Source organism: Megascapheus bottae, chromosome 16 (assembly GCF_031878675.1).
Source record: "Megascapheus bottae isolate mThoBot1 chromosome 16, mThoBot2.hap1, whole genome shotgun sequence".
NCBI lineage: Eukaryota > Metazoa > Chordata > Mammalia > Rodentia > Geomyidae > Megascapheus > Megascapheus bottae.
In genome coordinates, this window is record NC_143524.1 from 9,187,860 (window position 1) to 9,207,963 (window position 20,104).

Genomic DNA, 20,104 nt, shown 5'->3' on the forward strand with positions numbered 1-20,104 from the left:
AATTGGAGGTAAGAATCTCATGGACTTCAGTGCCCAGGCTGGCTTTGAACCTTGATCCTCAGATCTCAGCTTCCTGAGTAGGTAGGATGACAGGCGTGAGCCACTGTGCCTGGCTCCCACTGGAGGTTTTTGAACTACACAGGTAACCTAAATTTAGACTGAGAATTCATCTTTTTCCTCCAACTAGTATCAAGACTGAGAAAAATAAGTCTCTGTCATCCCTTTCTATGAAATAGTTCACATCTACTCATCTTTACACTGAGGGTAAAAAACTTCATGTGAGAACCTGCTAGAATTGTAATCTCCATTTCATATGGTGCTGTGTCTGCTAAGTTGGGCAACTTGGGTGAGGAAAAAGAGTTGCTTAATCAGATACTTTTTGAGATTCCAATTTGGGCTTCATTTTGAACAGTAGGTTGCTTACTTTTCTGCCTCCTCAGCAATGTTTAAGAACTTCTTTAAAATTCTGTTTTACTTGAGTAGCAGAAACAAGAAAATTATAATTGCTGAGTATTAGATGTTTGTTCACCTAAGAAATCTATCCTCCTCCTCCTCCTGCTCCTCCTGAGTCTCACTGTCTTTAGTGGTGGGGCTGGCTTTGAATCACTACCCTCAAATCTCAAGCCTCCCAAGTAGCTAGGATTATAGGCGTGAGCCACTGTGCTTGGCTAAGGACATTTCTAGGAAGGAAGGAAGGAAGGAAGGAAGGAAGGAAGGAAGGAAGGAAGGAAGGAAGGAAGGAAGGATTGCTGTTGGAAGCTAACCTAGGTAGGAAAGTCTGTAACACTCTTATCTCCAATTAACCATCACCAAAAAACTATTAAGTAGAGCTGTGGTTCAAAGTGGTAGTGCACTAGCCTTTAGCGGAAAAAGCTCAGAAATAGTGCCCAGGCCCTGAGTTCAAGTCCCATGACAGACCCACCCCCCCAAAAAAAGTCTTTTGAGGTATAAAAATTACTTATTTTTATTTAGTGACTATACTGTTCAATTTTAACAATATTTGTTTCTGCCAAGATAAATAATTCAATTATATATCTTTTTAAAAATTTTAAGTATTTTTTAGCCAGATACTGATGGCTGAGATTGTTGGTATCAAGATTCTAGACCAGCCTAGGAAGAAAAATTTACAAGGACCTTTCTCACTGAAAAGTTGGACTTTGGTGGGGACTACCTGGTATTTCAGCTATACCTCCAGGAAGTCTACATCACACACACATACACACACACACAAGTCTCTGAGTAGCAAAACTCTAGCCCAAGAATTATAAGCCAAAAATAAGGCAGGAGGTGTGGCTCAACAATTAGAACACTTGCCAAGTGCTGGTGACTCATGTCTATAATCCTAGCTACTCGAGAGTCTGTGATCTGAGCATGATGGTTCAAACCCAGCTTGGGCAGGAAAGTCTGTAAGATTCTTCTCCCCAATTCATCCGAGAAAAAGCTGGAAGTGGCACTAAGGCTCAAGTGGTAGAGCACTAGCCTTGAGCAAAAAGAGTCCTGGGATAGCACGAAGACTCAGAATTCAAGCCCCAGTAGCAGCAAAACAAAAAACAATAACAAAAAGAAAAAAAATACTCAAAGCAAAGGGGATCCGAGTTTAAGCCCTGAGTCAAAAAACAAAACAAGGGGCCGGGAGTTTGGCCTAGTGGTAAGAGTACTTACCTAGCATGCACGAAGACCCGGGTTCGATTCCTGGGTACCACATACATAGAAAGAAGTCAGAAGTGCTGCTGTGGCTCAAGTGTTAGAACTCTACCGTTGAGAAAGTCCAAAGACAGTGCTCAGGCCCTGAGTTCAAGCCAGGACTGGCAAAAAAAAAAAAAAAAAAAAGCAAGTACTTTTGGGTGGGTCATAGAGCTTGAACTCAGCCTAGGAGCTGTCCCTGAGCTCTTCCTCTCCAGGCCACCACCCTACCCCTGGGCCTGGGCACTGTCCCAGAGCTTTTCAGCTCAAGGCTACCCTTGAGCCAAGACCCACTTCCCATTTTTCTAGGGGTTAACTGGAGATAAGAGTCTCAGGTCCTTTTGTGCCTGGGCTGGCTTTGAACCTTGATCCTTAGATCTCAGCCTCCTGAGTAGCTAGGATTACAGGCGTGAGCCATGGCACCCAGCAAACACAAGTACTTTTATATAGTTGGGGTGTAGTTCAGTGGTTCAGTGCCTCTTCAGTGTGGTGAAATACTGGGTTTTTATCACTAGCCCCCCCCCCAAAAAAGTGCTTCCTTTTCGTTGTTGTTTTAGGGTATTGGGATTTGAAGTCAGAGCCTTACACTTGCTACGCAGGTGTTCTGCTAATTGCACCACACACACACACCCCAAAAAAAGGTTTTGCTGGTGTTGGAGCTTGAACTCAGCACCTTGTCTATTAACTTCTGTGCCTAAGGCTAGTATTCTAACACTTGAGCCATAGCTCCACTTCTGTTTTTTTATTTTTTTTTTTTTGTGTAGTTTATTGGAGACAAGAGTCTCACGGGATTTTCCTGCCCATGTTTGCTTCAATCCATTATCTCAGATCTCAATCTCCTGAGCAGCCAGGATTACAGGAGTGAGCCACTGGTACCCAATGTAAAAAGTTATTTTTATAAATATATTTATCCACTATCCTGTTTGCTCCTGCTGAAAGGGATTATCTAATTCAGGACATGACCAAAAAATAACAGCCTAAAGTAGTTCCAAATACTCACACAACATTCTTCATGCCCCTGACTCTGACAAAAATGAGTTGTGAAATAAATCAAGACAAGCCTTAAAGAAGATTAAAATGAGGACAAAAAGCAAATAAGAAATAATTAGAACATGACAGACAATCCATATTTCTTTTCCTTACAGAAAAGTACATACAACATTTAGATTATCTGTCCTCTAGCACTAAAGATCAAGGTAGAAATATATCCCTTCGTGCCTTAAAAAAGTAGAAAAGCCCATCTTTTTCAATAAGGAAGCAAGAGATGAATGAACCACACATGAAATATAGCATGTTCATTCAGTGATGAAAAACATGGGAATGTGGGTTAGTGGTACACTGCTTGCCTAGCATGCATGAAGCCCTGCATTTGTTTCCTCAGTACTACATAAACAGAAAAGGCTGAAAGTGGCACTGCAGTTCAAAGTGCTAGAGCGCTAGCCTTGAGCAAAGAGAGGCTCAGGGGCAATGCTTAGGCCCTGAGTTCAAGCCCCAGGACTAGAAGAAAAAATAAAAAAATAAAAAAACCTAGTCATATGCTTACAAAAATGCTTTAAAAGGACTGGGAACGTGGCTTCCTGGTAGAGTTATTTGCCCAGTATGCATGAAGTCCTGGGTTCAATTCCTCAGTACCACATAAACAGAAAAGGCCGGAAGTGGAGCTGTGACTCATGTGGTAGAGTGCCAGCCTTAAGCAAAAGAGGCTCGGAGTCAGTGCCCAGACCTGTAGTTCAAGCTCCAAAACTGGCCAAAAATAAATAAATAAATAAAATTTAAAAAACCCAAAACTTTATAGCACCTAAAATTCCAGCAACAAAGATTAAAAAGAAAAACAAGAAGCTCTTGACTATACATTCAGTCATCAATTGCTGACACTACTCACTACATCCTGTCTAAAGGGTGAAAAACATAGAGTAAGGTCATAACGATGTAAACAGAACACGGCGATTATTATAACCATGTTCTACCTACCTCTCTCTCCAGCTCTCTCTCCATCCATGTCTGCCACTAAATTCTTGAATATGGGGGATTAATGCTTTAGGGAACACAATTTGATGGCAGGCAAGTCAAGAGATCTAAGTTTTATGGGGAAAAAATGTTTGTTCCTAGTAATTTCTTAGTTTTGGGCTTTCTGAGGTACAACCTCTCTGTGGAGCAATCTGTTTTCCAGACCTATCCTATATGGCTTTAGACAATGAGGCCATTTGCTTCACAGTTCAAGTAATAAATCAATTCCTCCAGGAGCTTCTGCTCTGATCAGCATCATAGTCACTCTCCTCTCCGTGGCTGGAGTACTATCTACATGGGTTGTAGGATAATTTTTTCCTACCCAAATGCCACATACCAGCCTCTCAAAATGCTATGCAAGCAGTTCCTTTAAAATAACATCGGCTTCTTTGTGAGTTCCCTCTCCAAGTTATTATCATCCATTATCTCCAACTACTATGAAACTAGTATTGCTGCTGAGCTGGAACTAGTCACTCTGGATCCCAGCATAAGCAACTGTCCACATGTAACATTTCAAATCCCAGTCCCACCTATTCAATCAATTTCCAAAATGAAACAAGGGGCAAAGGCCTCAAAGGAGCCAGGTGGCTGGTGGCTCACACCTGTAATCTTAGCTACTCAGGAGGCTGAGATGTGATGCTGCTGTTTAGGCAGGAAAGTCTGAGTTTCTTCTTTCCAGTTAACCACTAAAACAGAAAGTGGATGTGTGGCTCAAGTGATATAACACCAGTGTTGAGCAAAAGAGCTAAGCGACACTGCCCTGAGTTTCAGTGCCAGAACTGGCACACACAAAAAAAGTAAATAAATAAATGAAAATAAAGGATATTCAAGTATGTGGGCACGTCTTAACAAAATTCAAAGGATTTCCGATGTTTGGCGTGAATAATTATGACCAGAAGTATTAAAAGAATTGCTTGCAAAGAAATGGAGGGACAAGGGTGAACAAATACAGCCATGGTCCTCACTAGACACTAGGCTGAAAATGATCTATACAACTTGTGGGTGGAAACAGGAGGGAAACACTGGGAGAGAGCAAGGGAAGGAGTGATATTGTCCAAAAAGAAATGTATTCATTATCTGACTTATATAATTGTAATCCTTCTGTATATCACCTTTATAGTAACAATAAAAAAAATTTTAAGAAATTGCTTATGTCAAGAAACTTGATGTAAGGTTTTTATGGATCATTCCGTTTAACATCTCACTTTAGATTAGGATACACCCATATTTCCCCCCTTTTAAAGATAATTTTGCTACATTGCCTAGGGCAGCCTCAAATTTATGATCGGTCCTTTTGCCTCACCTCTCAGGCATTAGAATTACAGACTTAAACCAAACCCTTAGCTTGACCTATGATGCCAGCTACTCAGGAGGCTGAAACAGAAAAAAAAAGTCACAGATCTTAGCTACATGGCAATGCCATCTATGAGAAAGGTCTCATCTGTTTCATTCTTTAACCTTAATTTAACCTCGACACCAATGCTTAGTGTATTTCTCAAGTGAGATAAAACAAATGCAACAATCCAGAAAAAAAAAAAAGAAGAGTAACATTTGTAAACTAGCTCCATGCTAGTGCACAATAAGGAATGTACTGGAAACAAAATACCGTCAGTACCCAGGTTTTTCTACATGGATAAATGCCATCCCTGAACAACAAACTCTAATGGCTTTTTGACTTCATCCTTATACGACGGAATTTATCAGACACAGCTGTGCCTTACACTGGCACAGCTATATAGCTGAGCTTGCCTGGTCTCCACAGTCCCATAAAATTTTCAAACCCAAGTTCTGGTTCAACAAAATGAGACAGGGCCATCCGGAGCAGCTGTATGATTTTAATCTAAAGATTTGAGGATACAGAAAGCATTTCACACAAAACTTTTGAGGTTTTTAAATTCTATGACAGGACATAAGGGCCCCAGAAAAATAAGTCTTTTCTCATAAAACTTAAATTCTTGGCATCTGAAGTAAAGACAATCCCTGGTAATCTAACAAGTATTTATTAGTCCCTCCCCAACACAATTTAGTTAGCTGACCTGTCAAATAAATAGCCTAATCTACAACATATAGCCTGAGAAGCAACAGTATGGCCCACTGATTAATACATACATACTTACGCCTCTTAATTCTACATTTTCTTTTTGAATGATGACTAGAGTTGCTAGAGCTTATCTTCTACTAACTGTGATGTTCAAGGGGGCCGTGAATTAACAGTAGAGGGTATTGTTGATGTCAGTTTTACCAAATGATGCACAAGGGTCCCAGTGAAGGAAGCCATTCATTGTTTACACTTTAGTTTCCTATCTCTAAGTTAGCAATAAGCTCCCCATATGGAATTTTTAAGACTCTGCAGTGGGGGGGAAAAAACTGTTTCACATACAATTAAAAAGAATGCTGCTTGATAAGAGCTGGGACTGAGCTCAAAATAAATCCATCCCGGTAAATCCTCCTTCTGGATGCTCTGGACAGAAAAAGAACATGGACTGATATATAAGGAAATAACCAAGATGAAAAGGAGGGAAGAAATACAGCTTGAAGTGAAGAAATGACACAGACCTCCCACATACACACTTTAAAAACTTTATTTATATAAAAAACTCATTTGTTTTTAAAAGCATTAACAAGAGAGAAAGAAAAAGAGGAGAGGGTACAGAGCAGAAGACATGCCCCTTAGTAGTGTTCGGTGGGGAGGTGGGATTTTTGGTTCTCTGGAATTGAAAGTTTAGTGTTTATATAAATGGACGAGAAAAAAAAAAAGTGTAAGGTCCCCCAAAGCCATGGCTATTCTATTACCCACACCCCACCGAGAAAAAAGAGCACCAGGAAGAGCAGAGGAGGACAAGAGAAGCCAAGAGTGGAGCCAGGTGTGAATGGGGCGAGTGGCCCTGTGCAGTATGCTCTGAGGGTCCAAGAGCAAAGGGCTCCTTCTGGCCAGAAAAGGCAGATGAAGTGGAAAGAAATGGGGGGATGGGCAAAATAAGAAGGTCAATGCGTGAGGAAGGGGGTGGTGGGTTGTGCACTTTTCTCTTACCCCATAGCCTCAATATATTAAGGGAAGGGGAAGAGAGGGATAAAGAATTCCAGTTGAATTTTTGAATAGCGCTTTTAGAATAAGAAAAACAGAAGGCAAATAAGGAAAAGGTTCAAAAAGAAAAAAATTAAAAATCAACCCACATAGCAGCTGATTTCCTCTAGCCCAATCTAAACACTAACGTGAGAGCGAGCATGCTGGGGAGAGGGAAAAATTGGGGAGACCCTATCTTCCCTAAAACTTCTTCAGAGATGATGGCAATTCTTAGTAACTAAGGAGTAAAAATTGTATACTCGCTCCTGTGGACAAATTCCCCTTTGAGATTCATCAGGGTGAGATTTATACAAAACCCCAATCATGTACTCTTGAGCAAAAGTTTGGTGTGGCTGAAATAAAAGGCTACGGCAATCTGAAATAGGGAATCTGAGGCTCCCTAGGTCACCTCTCCTTTTTGCTATCAAGGGCCAACAGTGGATAAGAAAGCAACAAAATATAACTCGCAAAATCATGAGAAATGAGACTGCAGAGGTAAAGAAAGGCACATGGAAGGGAAGGAGGAGACACACCCCAGGCCAAAGGCACAAAGAAGAGGCAAAGCCAGGGGCAATCCCCACCTGATATGGGTAAAGGGGACAGGAGTTATGTACATCAAGTCCTATAGTTGGCCAAACAATCCAGGAAAAGAGGCAAGGGAGGATGGGCCTATAGGGCAGGAAAGGGAGAGGCGGGACAGGGGGGAAGCCAACTTTGAAGCTTCCTGACAGTTTCAGACTAACCACTTCATGTACATTCCTTCTAGCTCCTCTTAGAGGTTCCTCTTCTTCCCCAAAAGACATCTTTCTGCTCCTCTCAACCATAAAGTCTTCCTTGATGTTATATATAGTCTCTTGCACATGGCCAGGCCAAGTTAGCAAACTTAGCACTGGGTGGGAGAAGAGGGTTGACAGCCTTGGTAAAAGACAATGGAAGCAGCTCAGGGTTGGCCTGAGGCTCTCAGAAGAGAGGGAGTCTGTAGATCCTTGATGTCGCCAGCCTCAGAGAGGAGGAATAGAGAGTTCTTATGTTCTCAATCTCAGTTCTAGGAGATCTTCACTTACTCGAGGGCCCTCGCCAGGTGGAATGTGCCAGCCTTCTTTGCTTCAAAAATAGACACTGGAGTAAGGAAAGAATGTATACTTCCCCATCCTCCAAAAGAAAAATAAAAAGTCCCTTCCTCACCAGAAAAAAAAAATAATCTTAAGAATCATCAGTTTATCAGATTGCTGGACATTGCATATCGAGTATGTCACTTCCAATTCTTCCCGCGGCTTCCAGTGAAGATTTGCACTCTCTCCCTTTTGCCACGCAAGACCACAAGTTCCAGGGAGAGCTGACAAAAAGAGCTAATCTGCAGCAGTTTCTCAAGATTTGCAAATAACTGAGTCAGGTTTCTTGGGAGAAATTGGAGGGGTTGCAGGGTGGGGCAGGGGACAGGATAATGAAACTTCAATGAAAGAAGTTGGGAACTTATGGAATGAAGGCAGCCACTTTGGGCTAACAAGGGCAGGAGGCAGCCTGGCAGTTGGCACAATAGTCCAGCGAAGAAGGGGGAGAAAAATCATCAGTCCATTTCACCACCAAAAAAATAAAAGTACATATATTATAAGCCCAAACGGAGCAGAGAAAATGGTTCTAAATCTTCTGCTGTAGGAAGGGGGGAAAAAAAGAAACAAAAGAAGAGATGTTATTAAGGTTGGGTAGAAGACGACCTGAACAAAGTCAGACGAGCAAATCTGGGCAGACGAAAGCACCGCATGATGGAGAATCAGATCACCAGCTGCATATCCCAGCCTTGCAAGAGGTAATCATCACAGAAGCAGAACACCCCGGCCCCGCACGGCTGAGACTGGTGTCTCTGGCCTGATCGATCAGTGTGATTGGCAAACTGCTGGTATATAGGAGCTTCCTTCCTCAAGGACCATTTTGGGAGTGGTTGGAGGACATACCATGGAGGGGTAAGACACTTGGTCCCCCTCATCATCCAAAACCAACTCTTCCTCCAGAGATTCCTGCCCCTCGTCCAGCTGTGAACACATGCCATTTGTTAGTATGAGAGCAGTGATAAGCACCTCATAGGTGTGTGCCAGACCTAGGGAAAATCTCTAAATTTGCAAATTCAAACAAACATGATGACATTAAAAGAAAGGTTGAACCATTCATAAATAGGCAGGGAGAGGGTAACATATGATAGATTAGTTTGGTGTTAGTTCTATTAGTAGCACCTCCTTCCCTACAACTCCATCAGTGTAGAATGACCCAAGAAACCCAAGATGCGGGGGAGGGAGATGAGGAACTTTTTTCTGGAAAACCCCTACCAGAAAAAGATGCTATCTTTCTCTTTGCACCTTTTCTTTCCTTTTTCTAGTTCACAAATCACACACAGGATTGAAAACAGAACCAGCTTTAGATACACAAGAGTATATAAAGAGGACTTACCATCAAGGGTGGTCCCTTCAATGGCTCCATGTCACCCAGATCCCCAGATCGATCCAGTGTTCTGTTGTGGTCCCCTCTTTCATTCAGTGTGGAATAGTTGTTATCTAGTTTAAAATAAAATTAAGAAGTGAATGGAAACTTTACATTCTCATCTAATGTACACTATATATCAAGCAGATACATGTGAAAGAGGCATCTCTGTTGGAAATTCAACTATTAAAGTCATTTGGCCCATGACTTAAAAGAAACTTGAAGCCAGGCCCAATGACTCACACCTGTAATCCTAGTTACTCAGGAGGCTGAAATCAGAGAATCAAGGTTCAAAGCCAGCCCTGGCACCAAAGACCATGAGACTCTTATCTCCAATTAACCTCTCGAAAATGGGAAATGGCGCTGTGGCTCAAGGGGTAAGATGGTAGCCTTGAGCTGAAGAGCTCAGGGACAGCTCCCACGCCCAGAGTTCAAGCCTCATGACCCACAAAAAAAAAAAAAAAAAAAAAAAAAAACGAATATAATGAGGACAATTTTATATAAGACCCAGTACTGGGGCATGCATTAGGCTCTAAATTCAATCTCTGTCATTGCAGAAACAAAACAAAACAGCCAGCTATGACAAATGGTAATGAGGGTAAACTGAAGAGATGGGTCTTTAAAGGGTATTGAAATTAAGAGGAGCTGGAGGTGTGGCCCAGTTGGTAGAGCACTAGCCACTGAACAAAAGCATCAGTTAATGAGTCCAAGTCTCAGTCTCAGAGGGGAAAAAAAAAAATTAAGAGGAGAGAGTCACAGATGCTGCAATAGGAGGGCCTAACAAAGGAAAACAGTCACTTCAGTAAAACCTTTGGAGACTAAGAGAATTTAGAAAAGCACACAAGAAGGGCATTGCAATAGGAGAAAAATTGTTTTTAAACACAGAAGGAAAAGATGGAACGTAACTGTAAACCCTCTGGACATCACCCCTACAATAAAATTAAAAAAAAAAAAAAAAAGATGGAACAGCAAGTGGACAGCTAGTCTGGAAGAATGCATGGGGAAAGGCAAAGAGGGAGACTGGTAAAGAAAATAATGGACAAACAATACATATAAGCTATAATGATGAGGTAAGCATAAGATTTCTCAAAATGTCCACTCTAGAACTTGAGCCACAGCATCATTTCTGGCTTTTTCTGTTTATATAGTACTGAAGAATCAAACCCAGGGCTTCATACATGCTACACAAGCATTCTACCACTAAGCCACATCACCAACCTCCCTGGGAATCTAATTGTTTTATTTCCAATTAACCACCAGAAAACAGGAAGTGGCACTGTGGCTCAAAGTGGTAGAGAGCTAGCTTTAAGCAAAAGAGCTTAGGGACAGTGCCCAGGCCCTGAGTTCAAACCTCATTTAAAAAAAAAAGAAAAAGAAAAAGTCAGGTGCTGGTGGCTCACACCTGTAATCCTAGCTATTCAGGAAGCTAAAATTTGAGGATGGAAGTTCAAAGCCAGCCCAGGCACAAAAGTCCAAAACAATTCTTTTTTTTGGGGGGTCATGGGGTTCTGAACTCAGTCTGGGCACTGCCCCTAAGCTCTTCAGCTCCAGGATACACCCTACCCCTGGGCCTGGGTGTTGTCCCTGAGCCAAGCCCCACTTCCCATTTTCTAAAGGTTAATTGGAGATAAAGAGTCTCAGGTCCTTTTGTGCCAGGGCTGGCTTTGAACCTTGATCCTCAGATCTGAGCCTCCTGAGTAGCTGGGATTACAAACATGAGCCACCTAGCTTGGCCCAAGAGATTTTTATCTCCAAATAACCTCCTGAAAACCAAGTGGTGTGGCACTGTGGCTTGAGGAGTAGGGTAGAAACCTTGAGCTGAAAAGCTCAGGGATAGTGCCCAGGCCCACAACCAACAAAAAAAAAAAGAAAGAAACCACTAAAGTGATGATCAACTCTATACATCCCAATGCAATAGTATTACATACTATTAGGCAAGAATTAATCACCTACCTAATAATTTTGTGTTTGATCCCATATTGCTCATTTGAATTTCTTCCCGGTCAGGTTTCTTATCTATATGAAATTAGAAAGTTACCTGAGTTAAAAACTAGATTTTCAGAATGTAAACACATCATATATAATTGATCTCTGGTCTGTAGTCCTTCCTGTCCTTCACTGAAATTTTTGGTTAGCACTCAGTAAATGCTAACCACTAATCACAAGTCTATAAGTTGTAACAAGCACTCAAAGGACTTAGAGAGATCCCGTTCCTACAGACTCTATTTGAGAAATAACCTCCTCAGTCCCTCTCCCCAGAATAAAAAGGAAGGATGGGAAGAAAGGTGTTCCTGTTGAGTTCCATACCTGGTTTTTGGTTCCGGTCAATGAGAGGGAGAGTACTATCGTCATATGAATGACTGCTCTGGCTTCTAGAAGCATTATTTAGATTCACCTAGAGCAAACACAAAATGTAATGTCATAGAATAATAAATGTGAGATGCACCTATGGATTTTTAAATCCCTTCTCCGATATGGCCTATTTCCCCCCAACTCTACACCTCAAGCATGCGTTTCCTCCCTCAGCCTATTTGCAGAGGAACATCTCCTAGCTCCTGCAATCCCTCATTCATATCTCACTCCCTAATAGGTTTAAGCATCTAAGTTCCTATTAACAATGACAACTCTTAAGAAAAGGAAACCTACTGGCTTGAATACATAGCCTACATAATGAAACAATAAGCTTCTATTTGTATTCCTGAATCCAAACACTTATGCTGTATTGGAAGGAAAGACAGACAAAGGTAAACTCCCTGAAAGTATCAGAATAGATTTGAGACAGTCCTAAGAATCACCATTCAGGATCAAGAAGATGTGGTACTTATACACAATGGAATTCTATGCTGCCATCAGAAACAATGATATCACTCCATTCACAAGGAAATGGAAGGACTTGGGAAAAAAATCATATTAAGTGAAGTAAGCCAGACCCAAAGGAACAGAGGCTCAATGCTTTTTCTCATTTATAATAATTAGTACACGTCTAGGACTTTCCTAACAAAAAATTACAATAGCTCAAAAACTATATACGGAAGGTCATATAGGATGGAGGCTAAATGAGACAATCTCTATGATATGAAAACAAGAGCTTTATCTTTGTGATTGCTGTTCTTAATGTACTATGCTATTTCTTTTCTCTTTTTTATCCCCTTACGGTTAATCTCATGTGGTTTCTGTATCTGACTTTGCTACCTGGTATATTTATTTGAAATAGGGAAGGGAAGGGGGAAAACAAGCTGATTGGGAGGGGGTAGAGGGAGGAAAACAGGGACAAAAACATGAGAAGGGGTATCAATGTGTGAGAAGTAATGCATCCACTCCCTGACAAATATAACTATAACCCCTCTATAAATTACCCCAATAAAATAAAAAAATTGATTAATTATGACCTGGAAGACTACAGCTATTTCAGTAGCAGTAATTCCTCACTAATTGAAAGACTTGGGTCAAAAGCAGATTTATCGGGATGGTGAAATAGGAGAAACCAAATACAGAAGTGTTAACTACAGTCCAAGTGGGGGGAAAAAGTCTGGCTTTCAGAATTATACCTGAAAATCTGATTTCTTCCATCCTTCTTTTTCCAGTGGCTTCCGTAGTTCCTTATACCCCCAGATTGTCTGTAATACAAGGGCTGCTGCTCGAACCTCTTTTTCTGAGCGATTCCTTTAAAAGAAAAGTAACATCACATGACACTTGGATAGACGAGCAAGACTAGAGCTAAACACCTGTACCCTCTAACAACATACTAATTAATATAAGTACCAAAGGGGATAAAATCATTATTTTACTCAATCTTTTAATCTTGTTTGAAGAATCTACCATCGGTTTATACATCAGTATTAAGACAGAAAATAGAGGAGCAATAACTTCATACTTCACAGGCAATGAGAAATAAAGTAAGGGGAAATACTCCCAGGAGCCAGAAAAGCAAAGTATCTTAAACCTAGTAGCCCTTGTATCATAGTCAAATTCTACCAGCTGTGAATTTTGTAGACTCACCCTGACTTGTTGATCAACACCAGCTTCTCAATACCCTGCGTCTCTCGAAGCTTTTTGGCAGCCTCCAAGTTCTCAGCAATAACTTCATTGATGGTATTCAAAATAGAGACCACAGTGTCCTCAGAGAAATTCCAGGAGGAGTTCTGCTGCCCTCCTGGCAGATTCTTTACCAAGTTAGGAATGGCATGCTTACCTATAGTAGTACAATAGAGGGATGCATGCAGGGAGGAAAGGTAGAGTCAGGTCATGACATGAAACATACTGATCAAATAAAGTGTACACACTGTCCATATGAATCAACTTCATTATGCTATAGGATTATCATATCCAAGGACAAGAAACAGACATGCAGTATTGTCTAGTGTTTCATTTCTCCCCGCTTCTTGAATCACATTCACAATGTGAACACTGAACACATCAAATATGCTACCCAGTCCTCTCCAATACTCTAACTATTCAATACTGCAGAAATTCAAAAGAGTAGTCATTATAATCGTAAAAAATTAACAAATTTGGGCCAGAAGTTTGGCCTACTGGTAAAGTGCTTGCCTAGCATGCACAAAGGCCCAGGTTCGATTCTTTGGTACCACATAGATAGAAAAAAATCCAGAAGTGGGGTGCTGTGGCTCAAGTGGTAGAGCACTAGCCTTGAGAAAGCCCAAGGACAGTGTGCTCAGGCCCTGAGCTCAGGCCCAGGACTAGCAAAAAAAAACCAAAAAACAAAAAAGCAAAAAAAAAAAAAAAAAAAAAAAACGCTAGGCATCGGAGGCTCATGCCTATAATCCTAGCTACTCAGGAACTGAGATCTGAGGATCGTGGTTCAAAGCCAGCCTGACACAAAAAGTCCATGAGACTTTTATCTCCAATTAACCAGTCAGAAAACTGGCTCCAGAAAACTGGCTCAGGTGGTAGCACTAGCCTTAAGCTGAAGAGATCAGGAACAGTGTTCAGGCCCAGAGTTCAAATCCTATAGCCGGCCAAAAAAGAAAATATCAACAAATTGGAAGCCGGGTGCCAGTGGCTCACACCTGCCATCCTAGGTACTTAGGAGAGATTTCAGCAGGCTGAAATCTGAGGATTACAGTTCAAAGCCAGCTAAGGCACAAAAAAGGTCTATGAAACTTTTTTCTTTTTTTTGCTAGTCCTGGGGCTTGAACTCAGGACCTAGGTACTGTTCTTCAACACTTTTTGCTTTAAGACCAGCACTCTGCCACTTGAGCCATAGCACCATTTCTGGCTTTTTCAGTGTATGTGGTACAGAGGAATTGGTACCACATGCTAAATGAATATTCTACCACTAGGCTATGCTCCTGGTCCAAGACATCTCCAATTAACCATGAGAAAACCAGAAGTGTCACTGTGGCTCAAGAGGTAGAGAGGGCTAGCCTTGAGCTGAAGAGCTCAGGGACAGAGCCCAGGCCCAGAGTTCAAGTCCCACTACTGACAAAAAAAAAAAAATTAACAAATTGGGCTCTGCCACTAACCAGCTATATTAACTCTGGGCAAATCACTTTTGGGACCCTCAGTTTTCTTATCATATTAGGAGGAAAAAAATGGACCTTGGTAAGATGGTGAAAAGAGAAAGACACTGAGAACAATAATAGTGACTAGTAACAGTATAGGTGCTTAATAAGGAAGTCTTTTTCTTTGTTTCTTTGTTTTTAAAGAGCCATTAAATGATAGACTCTCAACAACGGGCAGCCATATTAACTGCAGCCCCAGCCTTCCCTTCTGTGACTTTAGTAAATAAACTGCTAAGAGGCACCTGCTGGATCACACACAATGCTAGACACTCCTGGCATTCAGCTCCTTACCAATTAACTCTTTGTTGCGAGCATCCACAGCCAGATTCCTCAGTGCCCCAGATGCAGCTTTCACTACTCGCTCATGTTCATTGGTCAGGAGGTCAGCTATGGCAGAGAGAGCCTTCTCTTGACGCAGAGCAGAGCGGATGTATCGACCATACTAAGTAACACAGGGAAGTGGCAGAACAGATTACAGATGGCAGCAAATTAAGTGATCTAAATTGTTCCACCTGCAAATCCATTTTCTCTAACAAATACTCACTGTCCAGCGCCCAGCACACAAATTCTGGATGGCTCCAGCAGAAGCTTCAAGGATGGCAGGAGTCTTGCTCTCCTTAAGGAGTGAGATGTATATCCGAACCACCTCTGGCTGAAATAAAAGCTCATAGCCTGTATGAGAAAGAGCCCGGAGGGAAGAAGACGACAATCACTATCTACAAACCAGGCTTTGGCTGCTTAGAGTTGAGCTTTTATCACTATGGGTAAAGGGACTTATGCTCCTAAAAACAAACTCAGGGTCTGATTCTTACTCATTCATTCCTTTGTTCATTTTTTGGTACTGGGTATAAGCTAGAGATTCAAATGCAAGTTTACTAGCCAAGCAACTGTACCATTTAAGCTATACTCCAATCTGCTATGTTTTTTTTAGATCAAGACACCTCACATGTTTGTCCAGACTGGCCTCACCTCAGACCACGATTCTCTTCTTTCTCTGCCTCCAAGTTTCTGCAATTACAGGAGCATGCTACCACACACCTTGTTGGTTTTGATTGCTAACAGAAAGGTAATGTACATGGAGATGACAGAATCATAAGCACAACTTGGCGTTTTGTTTTGGGGGGATTTTTGTTTTGCCAGTCCTGGAACTTGAACTCAGGGGCCTGGGTACTGTCCCTAAACTTCTTTTGCTCAAGGCTAGCGCTCTACCACTCTTCCACAGCACCGCCTCTGCCCCAGCATACATACCTTGTGTTTTTTTGTTTGTTATTATTAGTTGTGGGATGTGAACTCTGGACCTAGGCACTGTCCCTGAGCTCTTCAGCTCAAGGCTAGCATCCTACCATTTGAGCCACAGTGTCCCCTCAGGTTTTCTGGTGGTTAACTGGAGATAAGAGTCTCATGGACTTTAGTGCCTAGGCTGGCTTTGAACCGTGATTCTCAGATCTCAGCCTCCTGAGTAGCTAGGATTAGGGGCGTGAGCCACCAGCACCTGGCTCACACCTTGTTTTTTAAGACAGGGACTCACTAACTTTCTTGCCTTCATAAGAATTAGTCCATGATAGGGATAAAAGTGTTACTTTAGAGTGGTCAAATGTTTGCCTTGAAAGTATAAGGTTTTGAGTTCATACCCCAGTACCAGTGTGTATGTTGGGGGGGAGGGAACCAAAAATAAGTAGACTACAGTAAAAGCTGATTAAAGAGAACATAAATCAGCTAGCTCATCACATTCAGCTCATCTCTCTCCTTCTTCATCCTTTCCCCCCACAGTTTACATTGGCCATGAGCACTCAAGGTTCATTTAGCTCATTGAATGCACTCAGGGTACAGTGCTTGCCGAGCATACACAAAGCCCTGTGTTTGATTCCTTGGTACCACATACATGCTGTAGCTCAAGTGATAGAGTGCTAGTAGCTTTGAGCAAAAAGTGTCCAAGGACAGTGCCCAAGTCCTGAGTTCAAGCCCCATGACTGGTAGAAAAAAAAAAATTCCTCATCTCAAATAAGTTACTTATAATTTAACTCAATTATTCTCCCTATTGTTGCTATTACAAAATAAAAGAGATCATCCTAGGTATAATAATATTTACATGTATTACATCCAAGGACAACTATGAGCTTCATACCAAAACAGTAATTCCAAAGATCCAAACCATAACTGAAATTTCATTTAATACTAAGGTTCATGTCCTCAAAAGTCCAGTGACAACCTAGGCTATGTTTCCTGCTCTAAACTACCATCCGGACCTTTATCTATCCTCAAGTAACCTGAAACACTGCCTAAACAAGCAGTCCTTTGGAAGTCACTGGTAAAAAAAAAAATTACAAAATTTCCCAATACTTTCACCTGTCACTTTCACTGTACCTGTCACTTTCACTGTAAGTTAAAAGAAAAAAAACAACAGTAAACATATTGTACAAAGTCAGTTGCTACCATACCCAGATACCATATCTGTGGGGGCCAGGAGTTTGGCATAGTGGTAGAGTGCTTGCCTAGCATGCACAAAGACCAGGTTCAATTCCTCAGTACCACATACATAGAAAAATCCGGTAGTGGTGCTGTGACTCAAGTGGTAGAGCTCTAGCCTTGAGGAAAACCCAAGGAGAGTGCTCAGACCCTGAGGTTAAGCCCCCAGACTGGCAAAAAAAAAAAAAGGGGGAGGGGGTTGGTAACAATGTCCAAGAAGTAATGTACTCCCTACCTTACAAATGTAACTGTAACCCCTCTATGCATCACCCTGATAATAAAATTTAAAATTAAAATAATATTAATTATAAATAAAAAGTTAAAAACAAAAACCCTACCACGAGCAGGACTAGTTCTTTTCGGGAAGTCCACTGTATCATTGGTTGGATCCTCCGTAGGCTTCTTCCCTGTAGAGATGGGGAGGGTAAGGAAAGGCAGGGAGAAGAGGCATACAAACAATTTAAGAAAGAACATTCCACATTTTTTTTAATTCTTCAGTTGGGATCTTTGAATCAAAGGTGTGTCAAAAGAAGAGGAGTCCTCCCACACTCATCCTAGCAGAGGGCTATGCAGAAACAAAGGACAGAAAACAAGCTGCAGACAAGCACAACAAGGGTGACCAGTCTTGGTAGCCACTCAACTGAGTTCTGATAACACACACTGCTGCTCAGAAATAGCATGCCATTAGCCAGGAGCGCAAAAAAAAAATTGGGGGTGGGGGGTTGGGCCTCAACTGAATTTTCCTATGTGCATTCACAGAGAAGGGTTAAGCAAGGAAATACTAGGGAAGCTAAAACCAAAACATGCAAATTAGAAGACCGGTGCCTTAAGAGATTCCACTCACCTCTGGAGAACCACTCATCTTCCAGCGCATCACCAAGGAAAGCAGAGGAGATAAATGAAGGAAGAGAAAAGCGGGAAAAAGATGTCAACAGGATCACGGACAAGTAAGCAGGAAAGCACAGAAACGAAATGTGAAAACCGAGGAAACACAAAGGAGGAATGGAGAAGGCCCCAGATTAGTTGACTTGATTTTAACAGTCACTGATACTGATCCTCTACTACCACCAGTACCACCACCAACACCTCTGCCACCACCACCACCATCTTGACTGAAACAAAGGAAACAGCAGCAGAACAAAAGACAGTCTTGAGCAGGCAAAAATCCCATACTATGTGCAAGTTTCCTAAAACTAAGTTTCTTCCTTCCCTGTCCCATTAAAGAGCATGGAGTGAGGCACCAAGACTTACCTTTACCCTTCTTGGCCCCAAAGCAACTGGCAGCATGTGGCCCGGTATTGTTCGCAACATTGGGAGGGGCTTCTTGGTAACGTTCTGCCTGTGGGATCTCCCGGTGAACTTGATAGGATAAGTTCCGAAGGAGGCAAACACAGTTCTCCACAAGCTTAGGGACACACACACATAAAGGATGAATGAGAAGAGATGCCTATGATTTGTATGTGGGGGTAGGAGGACACGGGGCTTGAACTCAAGGACTGAGTGCTGACCCTCTACTAACTCAAGCAATCTACCATGATTTGAGCCTTCCAACCTTTTGGTAGTTAATTGGAGAGGAGTCTCACAGATTTTCCTGCCTGGGCTGGTTTTTAAACCATAATCCTCAGATCTCAGCCTCCTGAGTAGCTTAGAATTACAGGTGTGCGCCACTGAAGTCTAACTGCCTGTGGTGAATTCTTAACAAGTATCCATTTCTGTGAATCAGAGACTAAAATAATCAACTCTCAAAAGCACAGTCCAATCCATTATCTTGCCAGATGTCTCTTTAGTGTCCCAGGCTTCTATAAATCTTGTATCTTCAGGTTAACAGATAAGCTAATTGTGTATTTAAATCCTTTTGCCACTATTCAACGTGTGACCCCAAACTTAGGTCACAGTTTTTCCTACTTAGAAAAACAACCTTGGAAGACTGTATAAGGACCTTTAATATATACATATATAAAAGGAATTCTGGAAAAAATTATTTTTCTTCTACATTGAATGTTCCCTTTATGGAAAAAGGGCTGGAGAAACTGTTTTACATAATTTATGGCCTGAGTTGACATGTCTGCACTACAGGTACCTTGGATATACAGTGAATGAATTCACTAAGTAACCTACCTTGCTGTCTGAATCCTTCTGCCCAATTTCAGCCTGCACAATGAAAATGAGGGCATCGACTAAACCATCACATTCCCGGAGTTTCCTTCGAGCTTCACTCCTCTCTGAGCTTACATTCCTGAGGGGAAACCAAGAGGTGCTTAAGATGACTGAATACCAGAAAAGCTCTCTTCAGTAACTTTCAACATCCACAAGCCTCAATACCTTTTGTATACACTATAATGAGTCCCTATTACTACAAGCAAGGAATTACAGTGGAGAGAAAGTTGACTGATAATAGTCTGTCTTCTGAACTTGTATAACCCCTTAGAATGGTTTAGCGTATCAACCCAGGTTAATAATGTACATCAAGGCAAGGATGTAACTCAGTGGAAAAGCATTTGCCAAGCACATATAATGCCCTGAGTTTTACATTCAAACAGAAGAAGGAGGAGGAAGAGAAGGAGGAAGAGGAAGAGGAAGAGGAGGAGGAGGAGGAGGAGGAGGAGGAAGAGGAGGAAGAGGAGGAAGAGGAGGAAGAGGAGGAAGAGGAAGAAGAAGAAGAAGAAGAAGAAGAAGGAGGAGGAGGAGGAGGAGGAGGAGGAGGAGGAGGAGGAGGAGGAGGAGGAGGAGGAGGAGAAGGAGAAGAAAGCAAGGTGGGGAGAGGTGTTTATTTGTGTATGTACTGGTACTGGAGCTTGAACTCAGGGCCTGGGCACTTATTGTCCCTTAGTTTTTCACTCAAGACTGGCACACTATCACTGGAGGCATAGCTCCACTTCTGGTTTTTTGG

General features: G+C 41.8%; 1 protein-coding gene across 7 annotated transcripts in view; it reads right to left on the reverse strand.

Moving 5' to 3' along the window:
- Nucleotides 1-6,256: 6,256 nt before the first annotated feature.
- Ctnnd1 (catenin delta 1) overlaps nt 6,257-20,104 on the reverse strand; it is a 58,562-nt gene continuing 44,714 nt past the window's right edge. For 4 of the 7 annotated variants that reach the window (XM_090347639.1, XM_090347643.1, XM_090347638.1 and 1 more), the window contains 12 exons: nt 19,333-19,450; nt 18,466-18,619; nt 18,059-18,076; nt 17,553-17,621; nt 15,293-15,420; nt 15,040-15,190; nt 13,226-13,418; nt 12,775-12,889; nt 11,534-11,621; nt 11,180-11,242; nt 9,197-9,300; nt 8,614-8,784 (listed from right to left, as the gene is read on the reverse strand). In XM_090347639.1, coding sequence (XP_090203765.1) covers nt 8,629-8,784; nt 9,197-9,300; nt 11,180-11,242; nt 11,534-11,621; nt 12,775-12,889; nt 13,226-13,418; nt 15,040-15,190; nt 15,293-15,420; nt 17,553-17,621; nt 18,059-18,076; nt 18,466-18,619; nt 19,333-19,450 — 1,357 coding nt within the window. In that variant the 3' untranslated portion in view covers nt 8,614-8,628. Of the gene's footprint in view, nt 8,405-8,613; nt 8,785-9,196; nt 9,301-11,179; nt 11,243-11,533; nt 11,622-12,774; nt 12,890-13,225; nt 13,419-15,039; nt 15,191-15,292; nt 15,421-17,552; nt 17,622-18,058; nt 18,077-18,465; nt 18,620-19,332; nt 19,451-20,104 lie in introns of those variants that run through there. The other 3 variants (XM_090347642.1, XM_090347641.1, XM_090347640.1) reach the window with 3 other exon arrangements.